Source organism: Neolamprologus multifasciatus, chromosome 9, assembly GCF_963576455.1.
Source record: "Neolamprologus multifasciatus chromosome 9, fNeoMul1.2, whole genome shotgun sequence".
Taxonomy (NCBI): domain Eukaryota; kingdom Metazoa; phylum Chordata; class Actinopteri; order Cichliformes; family Cichlidae; genus Neolamprologus; species Neolamprologus multifasciatus.
In genome coordinates, this window is record NC_140447.1 from 9,957,509 (window position 1) to 9,978,881 (window position 21,373).

Here is a 21,373-nt window from a genome sequence, read left to right on the forward strand (position 1 = left end):
CAGATCAGACGGCGTCGGGGCTCCGGCTAGATAAATGTGACTACATGTGTGTGTGTGGGGGGAGGTTTTATGTGTGTTGTGTGTGTGATGCATATTTAAAACGTTTGCAATTTGATGATGAAAACAAACCCTGGCACATTAGCATGGATAATTTCCCAGCTCCGCACGCAAACTTAGAGCAGGGGAGGGCCCCAGTGTGAGAGTGTGTGTCTGTGTCTGTGTGTGTGTGTGTTGCTGTGGGTGAAGCCAGCAGCTGTTTAAATCCACTCTAACAGTGCTCTCTCCACAACATGCCAATTTAAACAATCCTCAGGGACAGAAACAGAGTCCAACGCTTCTCTTCACCATCACTTTGTCATTTTCGCTCTTTTTCTCCTTCCTCTTCTTTTTTTTCATGCTGTTGAAACTATTCGCCGTGCGCAAGTTTCACAGCGTAAATCGCCTGCATTGCTGCGGTATACATGATAAGCTCAGGCACCTGATTTGACTTGATCTCTTTGCTCACTGTCATGTACCAACTTTAAGAGGTCAAGCCGCCGTGCCTGATGAATAATAAGTCATGTGATCAGTCCTGCACTTATCCCTGGAAGGTCCAGAGCCTCGCTGCCTGTGGCTCCACTTCTACTAAGGTCACGAACCATGGTGACGGGAAACGGCCGTGCCCAAGTATTTATTACATAAAAAGATCCTATTTAAGTAGAAAAGCCCAGTTTTGCTCCTTGCTCAAATATTTCAACGCTGCAGAAGCTTGAATGGAAAGTGGCGCTCAAGAGACAAATACTGAGAAAGGTTCAGTTAAAGTGCGAGTGATGCTGTGAAGTAAATGTGCACTACAAGGTTGAGTACAAAGTTAGATTTTAATCACTGAAAGGAGCTGAAATGTTAGCTTAAGGAGAGAAACTGACACGGACGTCGTATAAAGTGAAGGAAAACACGTCGTATGTCGTATCAAGCGCGTAGATCACAGGTGTCGAACTCCAGGCCTCGAGGGCCGGTGTCCTGCAGGTTTTAGATGTGTCCTTGATCCAACACAGCTGATTTAAATGGCTAAATGACCTCCTCAACATGTCTTGAAGTTCTCCAGAGGCCTGGTAATGAACTAATCATTTGTTTCAGGTGTGTTGACCCAGGGTGAGATCTAAAACCTGCAGGACACCGGCCCTCGAGGCCTGGAGTTCGACACCCCTGGCGTAGATGAAAAGACGGCGTCAGCTGAAGGTGGCCAGAGTGCAAACAATGAAAGCAGCTGTAGTAAAAAACAAAGGAACTTTGTGAAAAAAAACCTTCAGAAAAGCTGATTGAGGCTTGTTTTTGGTAGCAGAGATCTGACACCCGCAAGGATTCAACGCGTCAGCTGAAGCTGAAGCGTACTTTGAAGAGATGAAAGGAGTGGAGATGAAACACTAAAGAGAGTACCAGCTCCTCACTAAAAGTATTTAAATCTCCTTTAATATAGCATTAACACTGACAGCCTTTAAAAAATGTGTGTTAAAGAATCATTAAGTGATGGAAAAAGAGTAGCTTTTATTTTTTTATTCACAGGCATGTATTTGTAGACTCCTTCTTAAAGAAATAGTTCAAATTCCTGTCTTAAAAATCAAACAGTGTAAAGACCAGAGTGAACCAAAGCAACTCACCTCAACATAAAACTGCAACGCAGCTGTTAAAAATAGCATCCTTCCCCTTCATTATTCAGTTATTACATCTTTTATGCTTTTCTCCTTTTCTCTTCTTTATTTCCAGTTCACACTGGAAAGTTCAGAATGCCCAGAAAGCCCCAGACAGCTTTTCACCATGAACTCCCACAGTGGGCCTTTGGTTTGCTAGTGATGTTAGTGAAAACCTCCAGTGCGTCCAGCAGCTTCCTTAACAGGAAAACTGCCCTGGTTTCAAGCTCTGCAGAGGAATTAACTACTGTGAACCCAGTTACAAATAAAGCAAACACTTGTTTGAGTTTCCTGCGTTAACAGCATCTCGCTAAAGATTTTGTAACGTCTGTGTTAAATGTGCGGTCGTGCTACATTATAATCCCCACTTTAGCTCTTCTGAATAACGTTACGATGTCATTTCAAGTCCAGTTAATACTCTGGGGATGCGAGATGAAACTCCCTGCCCTGCTGATAGTCTTGTTTGCGCACACATGCACACAAATGTGCACATCCCAAATAAATCCCGGTAAGCATTAGGGCCCCCGTCACAGCTCTGTTTACTGTAGAACACTTAAGATATACCTTCCTTTCTCCTGGCTAACAAATAACACCCGGAGGGCTTGAGGGCTGAGCCGAGCACAAGTCACGCAACTGCCTCTCTCTCTCTCTCTCACTCAGTTGCTTCTTCCCTCCCACACACACACACACACACACACACACACACACACACACACACACACACACACTTTCATCTTCCTGACTGACTGAATACCTGGCTGCCTTGGTGAGACATTTGCCCCTGCAGAGCCTTCCCTCTTTAACAATGCGCCTGGACGCTGTCAAGTCACAGACGATTCTGAAGCTGTTAACTGATGTTCAGCTTCCCTTCGTCTTTCCTTTGCTTTGGCCGTGTACAAGTGAATGCATGTGTACATACGTGTGTGTTTGTGTCTGTGAGAGATAAAGCGCCCTACCATTACCCTCGTTCCCTCTCGCTGTACCCTCTGCTTGCGTCTATCTCCAAACTAAAAATATTTTGTCAGGCTCACTCATTCGATCATAATTCGGCAGAGAGCAGGAGTTCACTCAGAGTTCAGTCTGCTCTGGGTGCGCAGAGTGCAGCAACGGCCTGCCAGCCAATAAAAAAAAAACACACACAAACCCTTTTAAACACCCTCTTGCATCACATTCTCTTGTCCTCTTTAATTAGCTCTTACTATGCCCTTTCTCACTGGAATATATGCCTTTTACAGGAAGATGTTTTCGCTTAGTATTATTTCAATTTGCATGGTTGAATCTGCAACACACTATGTAATTCTGGAAAAAAAAATCTTCCCCCCTCTGAAAGCTTCTCCAAATAACCCTAACTTTATATGACATGATCTAAGGAACTATTTTTCTATTTTTACTCAGGCTGCTGTTTTTCCCATATCACATGCTGATGAAAGGGGACCTCATCTGGCTGACGGTAGTTAGCGTATCGAGCTGTATCGGGTCAGATGCCACCTTTGGTTAGTGATCTTTCCAACCGCATGGAAACATATCGATTTACATTAGGGAACAACAGCAGGGACCGGGTGTGGGCATTGTTGCACACTGAAGCATGCTTCAATTAAGATAAATGGAGGTGACAGACAAAACAAACGGTCTGATGTACAGTATGCTCGGGAGACCAGCGCATAGACACAGCCTGACGACATGTAGTACACGTGGTAGTCGTGCCATGCCAGTGGCCTTCTTTTAAGAACCAACACGATCGTTATCACTAATATTGCTTATAACGAGCATATTCTTTGGCTCCTTTGCATTTAATCCTCAACGCATTGCTTCTGGTGTTTGTAGAGCGTTACCAGGTTCAGGAGTCTGTAATGACGATGCGTTTAGGCGCAACTGTGGACTACATGTGTGTTTGTTGAATTTGACCTTAATTGTGTTATTTTGATATTTATTACCAGATTTTCTTGGTATAACATTGACCACTCATTCACTAGCAACTGTAAAGAGTCTCTCAGTTTGCCATCAGGCACTCCCTGTGGTTAGTCCATGAAAGCAGGATGCTTTGATTCCTGCCTTAATATATATATTTTTTTCAATTCTTTATTTTTTTCTTAGTTCCCTACCAGCAATGTTGCAAAATGGATTAAGTTTCTGAAATCCGGTAATTCCACAATAAACACATGCAAGACTTTTACAGGAAGCCGTTCTGTTTAAATGCTCGCATGCCACAAAAACAAACAAACAAATAAACAAAAAAAGCTTAATGAGTTATCAAATGGGCTTTCAACATGTGGCTTTAGGGAGTACTAAACCTGTAAGCCATATTCCATGTTTGCAGGGACATCAACATTGTCTATTTGTTTGTTTTGTGAAAGAATTAGCATAAATTGGCATTTCAAAAATATTTAATCTAATCCAAAAATGAAAAAGGGTAAAAGGTTGTAGCTGGAGTGAAGCATTGCAGGAAATGCATGCTTGTAACAATAAATAAATAAATAAACGGCACCGTGCAAACCCAAAGAAAAAAGCGCTTTTTAATGAGAAATAAGTCTGCCAACAGCGTTACCGTTACTGTAGATCACTGCACAACCAGCAATCTTTAAATACCATTGACTTCAGAGTAGCATGTTAACATTTCTAATGGCATGCAATAATATTCTAAACAATGTAAAACACCAGCTGGGCTATGTCAGCGTGTTTGTAGCTGCGCCGCTTCCTTAAAGTGCTCCCATAATATTATTATCATCTTAATCTCCAGGGGTTTTGGGTTGCTTGCTGCCTCCCTCCTTGCCCACCCGCCCCCCTCCAAACTCGCTCAGGCTGCGTATCGCACTAAGCGGTAGTTGTGACAGTGATTACACAAGACAGCTTCAAACAATAGTGTTGGGCCAACAAAGGCTGCTGCTCCCTCTGCATGAGCCCTGACTGTCTATTCACACTCACTCAAACTGAAACACACACTCTACCCGTCAGTCAGCATGCAGGCACGCACACACACTCTTACACCTCCCATTGACCACTGAATGGTCTCCACTAGCTGTTACAGTTGGCATCTAACGGGGCTCCTATTCTGCATTGATTTGAGCAATTCACTTATGGCCTTCAGTGATCCCAGGGGACTCTTGGGGGGCCTCCCAGGTCTACAGACTCCAACTCTACTCAAGTGAGTTCAGTGTCTATGGCACAAGAGGCCAAGCAGAGACAAAGCCAGTGTCATGCTTTAGATTCGAGCAACTAATGAGTTAACTGTGAGGATGCTGAATGCGTACGGCGACATTTCCATTCATGGTTTTTGACATATACAAGGGATTAGCATGGCTGGCCAGTCGCACTACTTAACAGCTATTGTGTGGCTGATTACTGCAAAGGGGGGGGAAACACATGCACGAGGGTGGGAGAGTGAGCTGACATGCAACTAATGTGCTGCTGAACACAGACTCAAGGGCAGACAATACCTCTATGTTAGCCATAAAACTACTCAAAGCTAAAAATATGCACGCATCCAGGGCAATTTTTCTTTTACAACTTGCCTGGATTATGCAATAAAAATGGTATCACCCACTTAAGGTGCTTATCCCACCTAAAACTATTTGATTAGTGTGATTTTAATGGTGAGTTTAATGGCAAAAAATGTTAAAATTAGTCCAAAGATTGGGACATTAACAGACTAGTTTAAGTTGGAGCGGACACCCTGTAATCTCTTATGTTTTAAAGTAAACAGTAAATAACACTAACAGTCAGTCAGAGCAATTCATCATCTTGGATTAGATTTTTTGATCTGCAAGTTTTCTACCATTGGGTGCTTGGGAAAGTTACATGGGGAAAAGTGCTCACATTAAAAAACAAAGACTGTCAGTAGAAGTATCTTTGTCACTATACTGTGTGTATAAATCCTTCTGTCAAACCCTTTCCCCATCAAATCAGCTGGATTTTTGCACGCCAAAATAAATGGAAAGAATGATAAGAACATGAGCACAGGCTTTAGGTTAGTCATAACAGTGAGAACACCTTAATATTTACACTGGAAATGTATTAAGGGGCCATACATCTACCTTTGTATACAGACATTGCATGCAAAGGAAAGAGGAAGAAGAAAAAAGCCTGACCACTGGCATTTAGCTCGATCACGCACTCCTCATGAAGCAAAAATGGAGACGATAGGTGAATTTCTTCCAAAGAGGTCATAGAAAATTACAGGAGGGCAGAACACAACAAAGGGGAAAAGAAGAGAAGACAGAGATAAAAAGAAAGAAATGTTAGGCAAAGAAAAAAGACAGGGATGGGTAGAAAAGAAGGGGGTGGGGGCTCTGGTGGATGTGTACCCTCATTTGAAGATGATAATCATGCACAAGAGCAAATTTTGACGGCTTCAACAGCACATGCTGAGATGTTTTGACCCATTATCTCCATGGATGCTCGTAATCAATACACACAAGTAGCTCTTCTGAGGATGTACTGATGTGTGCTGATCGGAAAACGATGAGAAGCTGCATGAAACGCTTTAATGAATTACCCAGAAAAAAATAATCGTGAGAATGGAAGCTGCTGGCTTGAGCTCTGGTTACTGTGTGTCACGAACGCTCAAAGGAAGCTTTTGTCCACTTTCAGAAACATGGCGTTCACACCATCACCTCTCACTCTCCTACTTTTGCTCCTACTTTTAGAAAGTCTTGGAATCCAGCAGCTCGGCATGAACTGGAGATTTCATGCAGCTGACATCAGCAGGGCAGTCAGTCTGTATCCGTCTTAAGGCTTGTTGCAACATGTGACATTTCACTGGCACGAACGGCAGATTCATGTTAACGTCCACGCTAACATATTATTGCTTCTGATGCACTTAAACATTTAAATATACGCAAACATGGCATCTTAAATCAGCTCGTAAGACTTGCTTTAGCTACTCAAGAAGTCAAGAGTCAAAATAAATGAATTAATAAATAAAAGGGGTTTAATAGAGGGTCTAATTGGAGATAATTTATTTGAATTTAAGGAGCGCAACCACACCTCCATACACTTTTTTGGTTCTCTGTCTATACAGGACCCGCCATTCCAGCTAGTGAAGTGTTTATTTAAAACACACGCGCGCACACACACACAAAAACTATAGATAAATACAACATGAATATCAAGCTGAGCAGCAAAACCAGTCAGTGTATATGCCCTCAAGCTAACGTGTCCAACATCTTCATGTTGACATTTCACAGGTATAATTTATAACAATGCCCAGCAGCTGAATCATTAACAGACACCAGCGTTTCAGTGAACCTGACAGGAATATCTTCTCTTTTTTTTTAAACCAAACAAATAAAAACATTTCCAAAAAGTTGGGATGATGTGTAAAAATGTAAATAAAAACTGAATGAAATGACTAGCAGATGAGATGGGTTTTTTTTTTACTATTTAGCACTTTCTACACGTCCTGAGGGGACTTGCTGCTGAGAGCAAACTATTTGAGGCCTCTAGTAAAACCGCTGTTTCTGTTTTCTTTTTTTTTACATCTTTTATGTGGGTGACATTCGGATGTTGTAGTATCTACAAAATGTGGTTTGGCATTGTTTTGCTAAAATAAGCAAAGCCTTCCATGAAAAAGAAACCTGCATATATTACTCCAGACTTTTATATATATCGTTTAGCATTGATGAAGGCTTCGCAAATGTGCAAGTTACTGAGCTTGGGCTCAGACGAGACAGTGGCTTTTCTAGAGCAGCGGTCCCCAACCTTTTTTGCACCACGGACCGCTTTATGCCCGACAATATTTTCACGGACCAGCCTTTAAGGTGTCGCAGATAAATACAACAAAATAAAACTAGTACCGGTACTGAAAAAAAAGAAGATTTATTCATAACACACGAGAAAAGACCCAGGAAAACCGAGTTAACGATAAAAACGATAACAAAATAACGCTGAAAACCGATAAAAACCCTGAAAACCATACATTTCCCACCTGAGCCTCAACTCTCGCGGCCCGGTACCAAACAACTCACGGACCGGTACCGGTCCAAGGCCCGGGGGTTGGGGACCGCTGTTCTAGACCATTTTTGCTTTGTTTCTACATGCTTTTAACTTGAATTTATAAAAACACTGTTAGTTTTCAGAACTGTTCCCAGGCTCATGTTGGGATCGCCACATTAGAAAAGTGTCGGTTTTTAATGCTCGTCCAAGGATCACTTCATTCAATATTGATTCTCGGCCTTCTTCCTTGTGTACAGAGATTTATTTAGCCTCTCTGAATCTTTTAATGATATTACGTACCACCGATAATGAAATCTTCAAATTCTTTGCAATCTTAAGTAAAAAAACTGTCTATTTGAACACCACAGGGGTGAAAACGCCAGCCCACCTTTACTTCTGAAACACTGAGCCTGTCTGCAATGTCTTTTTATACTCGCTTATGGTCCTAAGCTGTTCTCAGTTAACCTTGTTTATTAAGAGATGTTCCATCGCAATTACAGATTACAGTTGATGGGGCTTTTCAAAAATATTTTCTATATGATTACACAACTCTTTAGGTTTGTAGCTGCCACGTCCGCAACATTTTTGAAATTAAAAAACAGGAATAGTCTAGACAGGATAGACAGATTAAGGCACAAATATGTGTGTTGAGTCTAGGATGCTAACATCTACAGACACATAGATCTGTACTGCGCTGGACTAAATGGGTCAAATACAAATTGAACAAGCTGTTGATACTTTCTAATAGCCTGGTTTAAAAATGGGAACAGCTGTGAACGCCGTCTATGATTCACCGGAAATTTTTTGGGAGAAAGCTTTTTGTTTCCTAAACTCAAACCGCAATAAACTGACCACATGCTGACCTTTCTGTTGCTAAACCTTTTCAGTTCATTTACAGTCTGCTCAGATCACCGATTTGTCTCGGACTCTGCCTCTGCATCTTGTGTGCCTTTGGGTTGCAAAGTATTAAGGAAGGAAAGAGTGTGGGGTCACTCAGAGTTTAGTAAACACAAAGTCCATCTGTAATGTGACCTGATACACATTTTCACCCATGGGCAAAGACTCCATTCACAAACAGCTATCACGCAGCAGCACTTCCCTCTTCGGGAAATCAAATGGTCCGCACTTTTATTGCCCAGATTTGATACAGACTTGACATAAAAAGGATTAACCCAATTAGCAATGAGGATCGGGCTTACGTCCGTGAAATTCTCTTAAATTAGGAGGTGATCTAATAAGAACCTGATTTTGTGCTGTTCCATCCTTCCTCATTTGCACAGCGAGTTACAAAACTGTCTCCTGTCTGCTGGTTGACGTCACAAATGATGTGTGCCTGGCGTGAGTCTGTGGGTTCTGTGGTCTTTTTTTCTCTTCCTCTTTTATTATAGCTCAGCCAGCATTTAGAGTCAGACAACACGCATATATAAACCTGTCTGCTATTAGCAGATCTGCGCATTGATGGCTGGTAAACAAAATTCAGTATACCAGCGGGATGGTGGGCACATCAGGCCACCCAACTTGGCGTAAGCTGGTAGACTTGCACTGAAGTCTCTCGTTACATTTGTCTGGGTATGTTCTCATACGCTGTCAACACCCCGACCGGACGACAGCGTATGAGGGACGGTTGGGTTTTAATTAAGGACTTCCAGAAACACACACGTACACAGATTTCTAAATATACTTCATTGCAGTGTGGATACATTTACACCACAGGTATTTATATTTGGACTGAAATCTGTTTTTGGTGGTAACATTAGGGAGTGTTATGACATGCAATCCTAGACAGTGCTAAGCTTTCAGATCAGATGATTCAGCTTTACAGGTTGCTGAGAACTGTGTGTAGAGGGTTTTATTTCTAGAATTAAAGAGAAGGATCCGTTCTAACTCTGCTGACTCTATATTCACTATTTATCATGTTTTTGATTAAAAAAAAGATTTTGTAGTTGTAACTCGTTTAAGTACCAAGAAAGATGCAGAAAAACTATTAAAATAACTGTTGTTCTACCAAACTTTGTGATAGTTTTAGTTGTTTTTCATAAAGTTGATTGCCGGCATGAGGCGCGAAGGCATGAAGCAATATGTCCTTGGCAGGATTGCAGATGGATTTAAAAACAAAACAAAACACACACAAAAATCCTATAAGCACACTGGATATCATTCGGTGATTATATTTTAAAGTGCAAACAACTTCCCTGCTGCATCGAAAGTACATATTGGCCCCAAAAAGTTCATTTTTGTCCTGTTCACACCACAGAAGAACTGTCTAACTAGCTAACAACTGATACATATCTGCATTATCCATACAGATTTAATATAGGTTTGATAGTCTACGTGGTAGCTCTGAGTACAGAAAAAGGCTGCAAATAATAGCACGCAGGAAACGAGTGTGGCATAATTAACTGTTTATTTACAGAGGTTCAGTAGCAAAAGGTTTAAGATCATATTTATTCAATGCCATGTTCTCTGGTTAGGAGAACGCTTCCTGATACAGTCAGGTGTCTATTCTTGGTTACTGGGAAAGTGTGGTGGTCTTAGAGCCTTGTTCGCAGGCACAAAACACCAAGAGAAGTTTCAGGACCAACTGAAACTGCAGTTTTTTTTCTTCACACAATTCACGTTTGAAAATGTTCCGCTCGATCGGAGACGCGCTGATGTGGAACGTGGCTGCAACAGTATTTCAACCACAAGCTGCACTCCAACTTGCAAACGTGTGACCACATTATAAGCAAACAAAGACCACAAACAGAGCATAATGATCCCTGACATTTTTAAAATATAAGTCGTACCAACAGCTAGTATTAGTGCATCGTTATGAATTACATCAACCGATATAAAACCCATAACAGTGCAACGCATTCAACCCTAGTTATTAGAGAGGCAGCATGTGCACTAGCAAAGAAGATGCTGCCCAGTTTATTATTATCTCTAGCTCTGTTGACTTTCCACTCTCATTAAAGGAAGATCCAATTCATATCTTCTCAGAGGAAAGTGGGGGTGAAGAGTAATAAAGGAAAAAGAAAAGTTATTGAACACCATTAATCAAAGCGATGACTCCTCATCCAACTTTATTTTATCAGGATCTCTTTAATGTCATTGATATAGAAAAATACAACCCCCTGCCAGCATCTCACTCATTACAATCATTCAAAAAGGGAATGTTCCCTTTAAGAGTTGCCTTTAATTACCTAATCCCTGAAAAAAATGCAGCAACCTTATTAAAATTTAAAAAAAAAAAAAAGAAGAAGAAGAAGAATATTCTACTTTAAAATAATGAGAAACACAATCACACAAACAGGGTAAAATACATATGCACCGCAGGAGAAATACAGGCAATCGGGCCAGAAAGACAAATGAGGAGAGATAGTTAATCCTAAGGGTAAATATTTAACAAGCTCAGCTATTACAGCTAGGGCAGAGACCTAACATAGAAAAGAGCAGAATTACAACTGCTGACTGTCAGCTCTCACATACGTTCATGCGGACCTACCTGATTGGACATCTGCCTTAAAAGGCAGGAAAAAAAGCCTACTCTGGCCTATAATCAAATTTAAATGAAAAACATGGGACAAAGAGTTCCACGCAGCCTGTAGGCTACAAACTGATGACTTTCTTTCCTTTTTTTAAAATTTATTTATTCTTATTATTTTTGTTATTTTTAAAGGAGAGGTTTGCCCCTCTGGGGCCATTTCACTAGCTCGGCAAACTTTACTGCTAGAGTAATGGTTTATAGAAAGAGGAGAATATGACTTTTTGCTGCGTCCCGTCTCGACTCGGGGAAAAATGTGGCAGCAGAACTCAACGTTGACAAAGAAAATGAAACTAGGCCACCAGTTTTCAGTTTTCACATGGATGTCAGAAGACGGGTACATTTTATAAGTTTATAATAATCAATTAAGTAATACTTACTTACAATGTGTCTTTCACAGACAAGGGGTCACAAAGAGAGTAAAATAAATCAGTAAAAGTACCAACAAAACAAACCTGCTTTAAAAAAAGATTTTTAAAGGGCAAATGCTTGCACAGTGGTGGTTTCCATTAGCCAGTAGCTTCAACTCTAAAGTCACATTTCTAACAGTGTCCCTTATTTTCTTATCTGTAAAAACATTTCCTTGTTAGGCCTGCTTGTGAAAACGTTCCTGTGCCATGCACCTGCCTACAAGCAGACAAAGAAAATTGTTTATGTATGCAAAATACTTTCACTCTTTATTTATTTATTTGCTAGTTTATAGATGCAGTTTATAGATACATGAAATAGTGCATGTAGTGATCTCAGTCATGGGCCTTTAAACAAATCATCTAAATTTCAGGTGAAGTTCTGATCCCAGTGGAATATGATGATTCAGGCGAGCTTTTTATTCTCTCTCACACACACACACACACACACCCTTAGGGTATATTTGCATGAACTACGTGGCCACACACTGTTCAATGAGCTCCACCTTCGAGTTGTCACGCAACAAAGACAACCAGCATAGAATCTCAGGGAGCTTCCAGAACACCTGCTGCTGCACGGTTTCCCTCTCCTCCTGCCTGTCTGCACCTTTCAGCACACCTTGCCTGACATACCTGAATAGTCTCAGATCAAGTTGATAAACGTATGCTTTTACAAAGATAAATGGTATAACTGTAGTCAAATTTCACATCCACTGCTGTTTCTGAACAAACTGAAAAGGATATCAGCCATAGCTCAGCTCAGTAGCAGCTTCACACAGTCCCTCCGGTGGAAATACAGAGTAACTGCACCTTTAAAAGTCTGTGCTTCCCCCAGAAAAAGTGGTTATAAGAACAAATGAAACTTAAGGTTGCTGGTTTCATGCTTTCATAATGTGTTTTTGTCTCAATGACTCACTTTTGAAATGAAGAAAGAAAAAAAGAAACAGACAAATATGACGGTCGCTGAAAACCACAGGAAGGATGTGGAAACTTACTTGTTCATCTCCAGATTTATCTGGAAAAGCTCTGATCAACACTCCATGTGTAAATATCAGTGGAAAGCCCAAACGAGTTTATCAAATTAAGGAGGGCAAGAGATGCCACATGTATACCGACTCAAATCGCACTAATTAATCTCATTACCCGAGCATCAAAAGACAGATAAGCCGGTCACAACTGCCACTGATAACAAGGCACCCAGCAGAGGTGGGGTAAACAGACAGAAGCTTTGGCCTGAACGCATCTTCAAAGAGTTCAGAATAAAGGATCTTAAATGATCTTTTCCACATTTACCTTTTTTGTAATGTTTAAAAAACCCTGCACAGATATATTCAAGAAAACTCCCACTGTGAGGGTAGTTTTCACCCAGCAGCGTTGCCACTCAAGCAACGGCTTCTGCAAACCTTTCAACACTTGCACCAGCCTCCACACATGACTGAACTGAACCGTCTCCTTATCTTTGCAGCTCTCAGATGGCATCGACAGTCCTCGGTATCACTCTGGTTGTGGTCTTTATCTCTGCGTGAGCCCTGATCTGGGAAGTGCCCCTTTAATAACTCCATTCAGCACCTGCCTGCCAACTTTGTGTGGTGGCTAAGCTGAATACGGCAACAAATGATGGAGGTTAAGCGTCAGAGGAGGATCAGGAGGAGGAGGAGAAGGTTAAAGACTAGCTGCAAAACTTTGAGGACACCGGAGCCTCACAAATTCATCTGCCGTCTCCTCGAAGAAGAGAGCTTTCAGTGAGAATTTTCTTTCAGCCCCGAGGGCAGGCTAGGTAGTGAACCTCACGGGAGCTCCGCTGCTGCTTCTTCTTCACTGCCCTGCCTTTCCCTTTTATCCTACTAATGCTTTTTCTCCTTGCAAGAGTGCTCGTTTTTTGTAATAATAAAAAAGTGCCTCTTGTTTCTAGGCCTGTCACATCCAGCTGTGCCAGTAACCGCTGTGTTGATAAGGCAGCTGCCAAGGCCACTGGCAACAAAATACTTTCTAAAGCAGCGCATAAATATTTGAAGCAAATCGTGGAGGAACACGAGGAGAGGACGGGAGGCATTCAGTTGACAGTGGGAGGGTGGGAAAACTCAAAATGCTTTCTAATTACATGCGTTTAAAAGAGATAAAGGTCATAATAGTTATTTGCGGTTCCTCGTATCTAGAAAGCATTTTCACATCGTAAATCACTGTAATCTGAAGTGTAATGGCAACATGCACAGATCTTCTTATCTACGTTTTTGCTACGGAGCCTTGGGGAATCTCACTCCTGAGGCTGACAGAAAGAGTGCACAGGTTATTCCAACACACTTTTTTTTAGCTCAGTATTCTGACATTTAAAGCTTTTGAAATTACAATTTACATGTCAAAGTGTTGCAAAACACTATGCATTCTTTCCAGCTTTCCTGCTGAAAGGAAGACATTACTACCTATAGCTCTGTTACCACTATTTCTGTGTTTGCATAGTAAAAGTGAATAGGTCACAACCCTCCGCTTCACTCCAATAATGTCCAGGTAACTGAATCAGAAGTGGACAACAGAGGCCTCTATGTTCATATGCAAAAAAACGAAACAAAACAAAACAAAAAAGAAAATTTAAAGCTATTTATTGGCCTGACCCACATCCACTCAGGAGCTTCCAGCTAACTCAAAGCCACACACTTCCACATAAGCAAAATCCCTAAACCACTACTGCAACAATGCCGCCTTTTGTACCTCCTTTACCTTGGAAGAAACTCTTGACGCGGAGGTAGGAAACAGCAAGACGGAGCACTGACAGCTTGTCCAGCTTGGAGATGACATCTGGGGGGAATGGCAGCAGGCTGGCCAGGCGGTCCAGTTCAGCATTCAGCCTGTCCCGGTGCCGCTTGGATGGGTTGGTTTTCTCATTGGCAGAGGATGGCTTCCTGATGATGAGACGGATATAAGGTAAAGACAGATCCCAGGTCTGAGAGGACATCGGAGTGTGTGTGTGTGTGTGTGTGTGTGTGTGTGTGTGTGTGTGTGTGTGTGTGTGTGTGTGTGTGTGTGTGTGTGTGTGTGTGCGTGCGTGCGTGCGCAACACTCCCCAAAAGCGACAGCAGCAGCACAAAGAAGAGGATTAAGTTTGTTTAACTTCCCTTGTTGGAGCTACGCTACTGGTGAAAGCAAAGACGGTGGAAACGACATGATGCAGGCCTTTTTTACAGAGCGTGCACACACACACTTGTTGATTGTATCAGTAATATATGAAGTATGAAGTGTGGCAACAAGCCAGTTTTTAACACGCTATACCGCAAAAACGCCAAAACACACTCATATCAACACAGTGTCAGACTCTCTGAGGTTACAGTAAAGTGATTACTGACTCACTGTTTGAGGACTTTTTTTGAAATAGATACCTATTGGTTTTTTTTGCTAAATAGCTGTTCCTCATTTTGATGACACAAACAATAGGATGGTGTTTTGCCTTGTTTACGTATGGCAAGCATGGCAACTTGCAAACCAAGGACAGACACATGACCAGATAAACCACACAGTGTACGAGTCCGTTTTTCTTTAAAACCATAGTTCCTTTTGACTCAGCCTTCAACAACACAGCATGCACATCAATCATCTCTGCTTCCCTTTAAAAAAAAGAAGAAAAAAAAAAGATGTGTGCATTCACCACCGGATAAAAGGAAGCGATTTGGGCATTTTTCTGATATCAAGCGTTTCTGTAGCTTTGTAACTTTGCATTAAAGAGATGTGATATTAGAGGTACCACAGACGGCACGATCTTTCCCTGAGAGCATAAAACTCTCCTAGTTATTTGTGAACGTTAGTATGGTGTACCACGGCTTTACCAGCTGACCTTAACACGATCCACATACGCGACGGTCAGCTCTGATTTCCACAGCTGAGAGTTTAAACTTTTCAGCTCACGCCGCGCCGAGACGTTTACATTAACGGTCTAATATATTTTCCACTTGTTGCCAGTGAAAAAGTGCATAAAGAAATATGTTTAAAAGTCACGGAGTGGTCTAGACTACAGTTTAAATCGCCTGTTACTTAGACAAACTTTGAGTTGCACAAATTCAGTATTAAATAATAATTAAAACTTCCCTTTAACTATAACTCTAAATCCTCAAGACTCTAATGGCAGAATTAGCAGACTCGGTTTGACGTGGCAAAGATTTCCCCCTTGTATTAGCAGCACTGTCAAAAACGCTACCGGCCTCGTTAAATTACCACTTCCCTCTTCAAAATCTTATACAACTTGCCAGCCACTGCTCATGACATCAGCTGACATAACTGTCCAACAAAAAGTATCCTGGAATTAAAAGCCGTGGACATTTAAAACAGTACCAAACGAATGATACTGTGACTCCTGTGACTGCATTAAAACTATTTTGAAAAGGACATGCAAGGCTTTAAAAAAAAAGAACCTAAAAAAATTCAATTAATTTTAATCATTGATCAATCAACCCCATTTGTGCGTATTTGGAAACAAGTCCGTAAGAAACTTTTGACATCTCACAGAGGGCAGTCAAATTCTAATTAATTAACTTTAAAGCAGGGTCTGCACCAGATCTGCTGACAGCTGTGTTAAATGAAAGTTGTGATAGATGTGAAGTCTTCTATTAAAAAACCCATACCAACTTGTGCTATAATTTTCACACCTTCATGCTAGAACCTCAATTACTTCCTGTCATTCATTATAACCTAGAATCACAGGGCAGAGAGAAGAAGTTTATTTTGAACCAACAAAAGTGTGCAGCCTCAGGAAACAATGACTGAACAGATGTGAACACATAAAAAAATAAATACTGAAGAGCGCTCCTTAACTGTTTCTGGATGGGCTTCCTCCTCTTTCTGCCCGCATACATGCAGTCTCCAGGCGGGATCATGATCTCGCGCTCCGTGGAGGTAACAGGTGCGCTGCGGAGGACACAGAATAGCTTTACGTGAGGCTGGAGAAAGTACCCTGACCCACGCTGGAAGGGAGAGTGCATTCAAATATATACACACTCGCAGTTATATGTCACTGAAAAGTCCTCAGTTTGGAATAAATACGCAGGAAATTCCAGCATCCCGAAAAGTAAATACAACAATCCACTTAAAACAGCCTAAAGTGCTTTAAAGAAAAAAATATTAGGGAAATTGCAAAATAGGTTTAATATTTTTATTATTACTCGATAGTGATTAAAAAAATAGCAAACATCTAAATGAATAAAACAAATTAAACAATAATAAAATACAAAAAAAGTAAAATAAATAAGTAGAGCACGCCGGTGCAACTTGGATAGCCTGTATGCAAAACTGCAGAAGACATGCTGAATGCTTAAAATCAGAAGAAAATTAAATAAAGAAACTGGAAATTTAAAATGACAAAAAAGCGCCACAAATGCGAGCACTGACCTGAGATATCTGCGGCTTTCTGTTAATTCCAGTATAGTGTTGGCTGTGGAGTCACATTCACTTTAAGTGCTGAAAAGAGATGCGTCTCCCAGGGTGCACCGACTCCCAGCGATAAATCCAGGGGAAATCAAATAAATCTGAGTGGTCCTGTATGAGCTCCGAGCTGATGTTTTCATCAGCTTTGCACTGCTCGGGGCAGATGTTGGCTGATGCTTTATACCCAATTGAGTCGCCTTCACTTCCTCGCGTTTCAGGTGGCGGATTCCTCTGAATGACATGTCGAGCTCTTCGCACGCAACTCTCTGCCTCACAAACACGGCGCGAGCGCACACACGCTAGGCTTATGTTGCATTCAGGTCCTGTCTGAATTTGGCAAACAACTTGTTTTGTTTATGTATTTTAACATGGCGGTTTTTTCGTAATTGCGTAATTAATTCTGGATGAATAATAGCTGATTATTATTCATTTTTTAGTTATACATGCGGGCTACTTTCAAGACTTGAAAGGAGCATGAAAAGTTACGTGTCGATAGGAATTTTTCCTGTATTCTGCAGAACAGAGCTTCTGTTCGGTTTCATAAAATCACTAGAGATAATAGCTAATGTCCACATTGTGGTGGTGCTATATTTGTTTAAATGTATGTGGTTTTAGCACAGTTATTCGAAACTCGTGATATATTAGCAAATTTACGAAGAGTACTCAAATGCACCATTAGCCCAACCCGATCTGAGAGTAGTAGAGAGGGGAGGGGTCGCACGCGAAGGGCAGAGGAGGCACAAATCTGCCCCTTAAAACCGACGCTGATGGTGGGTCAGGGCGCTCGCAGATCGGAGGGATTTAGCTAACTAAGGGCTAAAGGAGACGTACACATTTTGCAAAGAAACCCCAAAATATTCAAGTGTAATGTGCGCTCGACTGGACTAAGCCTTTTCTTACTAAATTAGCGGATGCAGCTTCCAGAAACGGGCTCTGCGGGACCGGTTTGGCCGCTGCGTCAAGTTTTTACAGACCGACAGACGCCATGCTTACACCGGAAATTAGGCGAATGCGTTGTCAAAATAAAAGTAACGACTGAGCCGCTGGATTTCGCTTGTACAATCTCTGGACTTAAAGCCGAAGCTTGTGAGAGGATTTTAAGCAAGATCGTCGATTCATATTCAGTCTGTTTTAAGTAATGGAAAATTTCGAGTAAATGTGGTCTTTGTTTTAAACCGGAAACGCTTAAATCTGGACAACCTGTCGGATTTATGATCCGCGTTTATATGTCAATTGGATATAATTATTGTTTATTTTAAGTTAAAAAGAAATACATAAGAAAGCAAGGCTTACAGTGAAAGATGGTTTCCAGGTTTTATTTTTGCTTGAACGAATCGTCCTTAAAAATAAAGAAAATCATATTTTTTATTTGAGCTATATTATTTGTGGGCTATAAAACTATCACTACCCGCACAATGCTTACAAAACGAGGCAGGCAAAGCAGAGTTTGCAAGGATTTGTTGCTGCAGAATCCCCCTCTCGATCATATTTGGCATTACTGACGATGTCCTGTCAAATATCACAATGAACATGTTTCAAACGTACTTGATGAATGTATTAATGTATTCACTGATTAATCGTTGTTTGTGAAACTGTACCCTAATAAGTATACTGCCTCAATCTGTTGTCACTGAAACGCATCACACTCACTAAACACACACACGTAGATGGTCTACTCTGCCGCACCCTAGTGTACAAAGCATGCACAGCAAACTGAAAAGCACAGTAGCTGAGTGTGTATTAGTGTGTAGTAAACCATGCAAGCCAAATTCCACCACAACACAGTTCTTTTAAGAAAGATGACATAGTGCAAGGGAAAAACCTTCAGCTGTGATGTGCCACATACCCCAGACATTATGTGAAGTCACTTTCCTCCAGTGTTGATGGGACAGCTCCCATTGGAAAACTCAATTTAGCAATAAGAAGAGAGAAAAAAAAAGAAAAGGGACACGTGGCGTTTAAACAGAAATATATTAACTGCATTATAAACATACCAAGATACTCTGGAGCCACATAGACAAGATGTGATGATGTGGTGTGGCCCAACCTACCAGGGTTTATGTCACCCAATAGGATTACTTCTGAAAGGCTTTGAGTAATGTTTGTCTAACTAAAGCTTTAATCTGAGCTAATGAAGCCGTCTGACAGCATACAGCAGCCCAGTGAGCGTTTTGGCAACAGGATGAGAGCAGAGTAAATCACTGTTTAATCACCACTGGTCCTCGGTAATGTCACAACTAATGTATGCAGTGTGTAAAACAGCAACCAAGGACAGTGGTGGCCTCGGGCTTGAGGGCTGACATGACAAGATACATTTGTCAGTCGTTTTCCTAGTCTACAGATTGCTGTGGAATATATGAGATGGGTAACAAAAGTTAAAAAGAAAAACAACCCTTGTATCCTACAGTGAAGGAGACACAGTTACCCTTTTTTCTTATCCTATAATGAACCATAAAGGGCAAAGACATGAGGGCTCACTGAATGGTTTGATCACTATGAAAATGATGTTTCTCAACCCAGATGAACACCTGTAGGAGATTGTGGACTCCCTGCCCTCTTCAACACCATCATCAAAACACCCACTTAGGGAATATCTGATAGAAAACTGCTCCCAAGACACTTGGAGACTCAATGCTAAGCTGCATTTAAGCTATTCAGGTGACAACTGGTTGCCAAACGCCGTATTGACACACTTTGTTGCTATCTCTTTGTCTTCTATAATTCAAAGTACACATAGAGTCAGACTGCACGACAGACAGAGCAAATGCTTGTTTAGCGTGCTGTTGTATGAAAGTGTCCATCAGGGGAGGCGTTTTATTTGTTGTGACAGTTGTAGTTGGGGATCTAAAGAGATCTTAAGGTCCTGTAAACATTGTCGGTGGCTACCATTAAAGCTACAGGGAGCTTTGATATCAATGCAAATCTGCTGGCACCACTATCCAAGCTGCCTTCCAGATTAGCCCAGGCTTAGAGCTCTGGCAGCGCTGCTGGGGCAGACCTTTGCACGCAACTGTTTACTGTGTGCGTGGGTGCACGCCTCTGCGAGCAAGCTATTGTGTGCATACATTAAGAAGTGCATGTGTATGTGGCTAAATAGTTTTCAGAATGACTGGCAAGCCAAATAGGACTTACTAAAAGCCATCTGCCAGGTGCAATAGTGTGGCTTTCATTGATTAAGATGTCTCTGTTGACATCAGTGTGGGATTTCAGGAGACATGGGGAGCTGTGACACGACAAGTCTGATTCTAATGGACATGTATAATTGATGGGAAGGTCGATATCGGAAAGTACCAAACATACACTCATTTCCCCTCGCTGTCACTGTCATTTAGAGAAGGCTCGCTGTCCTTTATGTGCTACATGAGTGCTCATTGTTAGGAATAACAAAAAGCACAACTTAAAAAAACACACATTTTATCCAGCAGATTGATCGGCACACCGGATAGCGTGCACATTAGGATTTTATTTGTTGTGCAATGTTTCAAGCACAAAGCTTCATCCCGGACATCATTTTACACAATCCCTATAAAAAGTGATGTCAACAGAGGTGCTGACTGCACTTGCAGTGGAGCCTTGAACCACAGAGTACTAGCAGAGTTCATGGCCTGACAAGTGCAGCGGAAAAGCACAATTGTGTTGTCAGGATTTGTGGAGTCTGAGTATAAGCCATGACAACCAAAAGACCAGCTCGAGAGGTTGAGAAGTTAGGACCTGTGGGAAATACTGCCCAGGCACAAAAGTGAGCATGCACGCGCACAAGAACAATAGCGAGGTTTCATCTACTCATTTTCTTTTTTTTTTTCTAGATGTGCAGAAAAGCTGCAAGAATCACACACTGACCCTGAAGTGTTTAATACCACATTTGAACAGACTCGTGTTTATTTGGAGACAATGAACAGATCACCTTTGAACTTATAAAACCACGGATCACAAATCTGGGACAAATTCTGACAATAAAATGCAAAAGACACAGATTGAAAAAGACGATGACGCAGAAAAAAACGCTCTGACAACGTACAACCACAAAACGTATCCACTGAAAATATGTGAGGGGTTGGTATCAAGCCCTGGTGACCATTTGAAGACTTTCCACACAGATGCTTTTGTGTACTAAAATCAATATTGCATTCATTTCATTATCAAATTCCAGCTCACAGTAACATACATTATGGTGCAGCTCAGCATCAGGACGGACATCATGCTGCTGGTTACACACACAACAACAAAATAAAAAATCAGCCTGTGAATACATCTTCAAACTCGTGCGTTGCTGTCACGTTTCTGTCTCTCCCTGTATTGAGATCTGTGTCAATTGGTTTGAGAGGGAAAACTGTGTATTGGAACTCTGATGGGGATAATCTTTTGTTGATGTTTGGATTTGTTTTGGTTTTTTTCCAGAGGTCATTTTATGGCCAAAGCAAGGGTTAGATGGAGGT

At 41.4% G+C, this 21,373-nt stretch overlaps 2 protein-coding genes across 2 annotated transcripts in view; one reads left to right on the top strand and one right to left on the bottom strand.

The window, feature by feature from the left end:
* The window catches only part of ahrra (aryl-hydrocarbon receptor repressor a), a 63,674-nt gene extending 44,750 nt beyond the window's left edge, over nt 1–18,924 (bottom strand). Inside the window, exons 1-3 of the mRNA XM_085172471.1 lie at nt 16,902–18,924; nt 16,329–16,421; nt 14,247–14,428 (exon numbers count right to left, since the gene is read on the bottom strand). Coding sequence (XP_085028597.1) covers nt 14,247–14,428; nt 16,329–16,390 — 244 coding nt within the window. The 5' untranslated portion in view covers nt 16,391–16,421; nt 16,902–18,924. The remainder of the gene's footprint in view (nt 1–14,246; nt 14,429–16,328; nt 16,422–16,901) is intronic.
* The window catches only part of LOC146511014 (leukocyte elastase inhibitor-like), a 258,585-nt gene that overhangs the window by 104,441 nt on the left and 132,771 nt on the right, over nt 1–21,373 (top strand). The window lies entirely within an intron of this gene.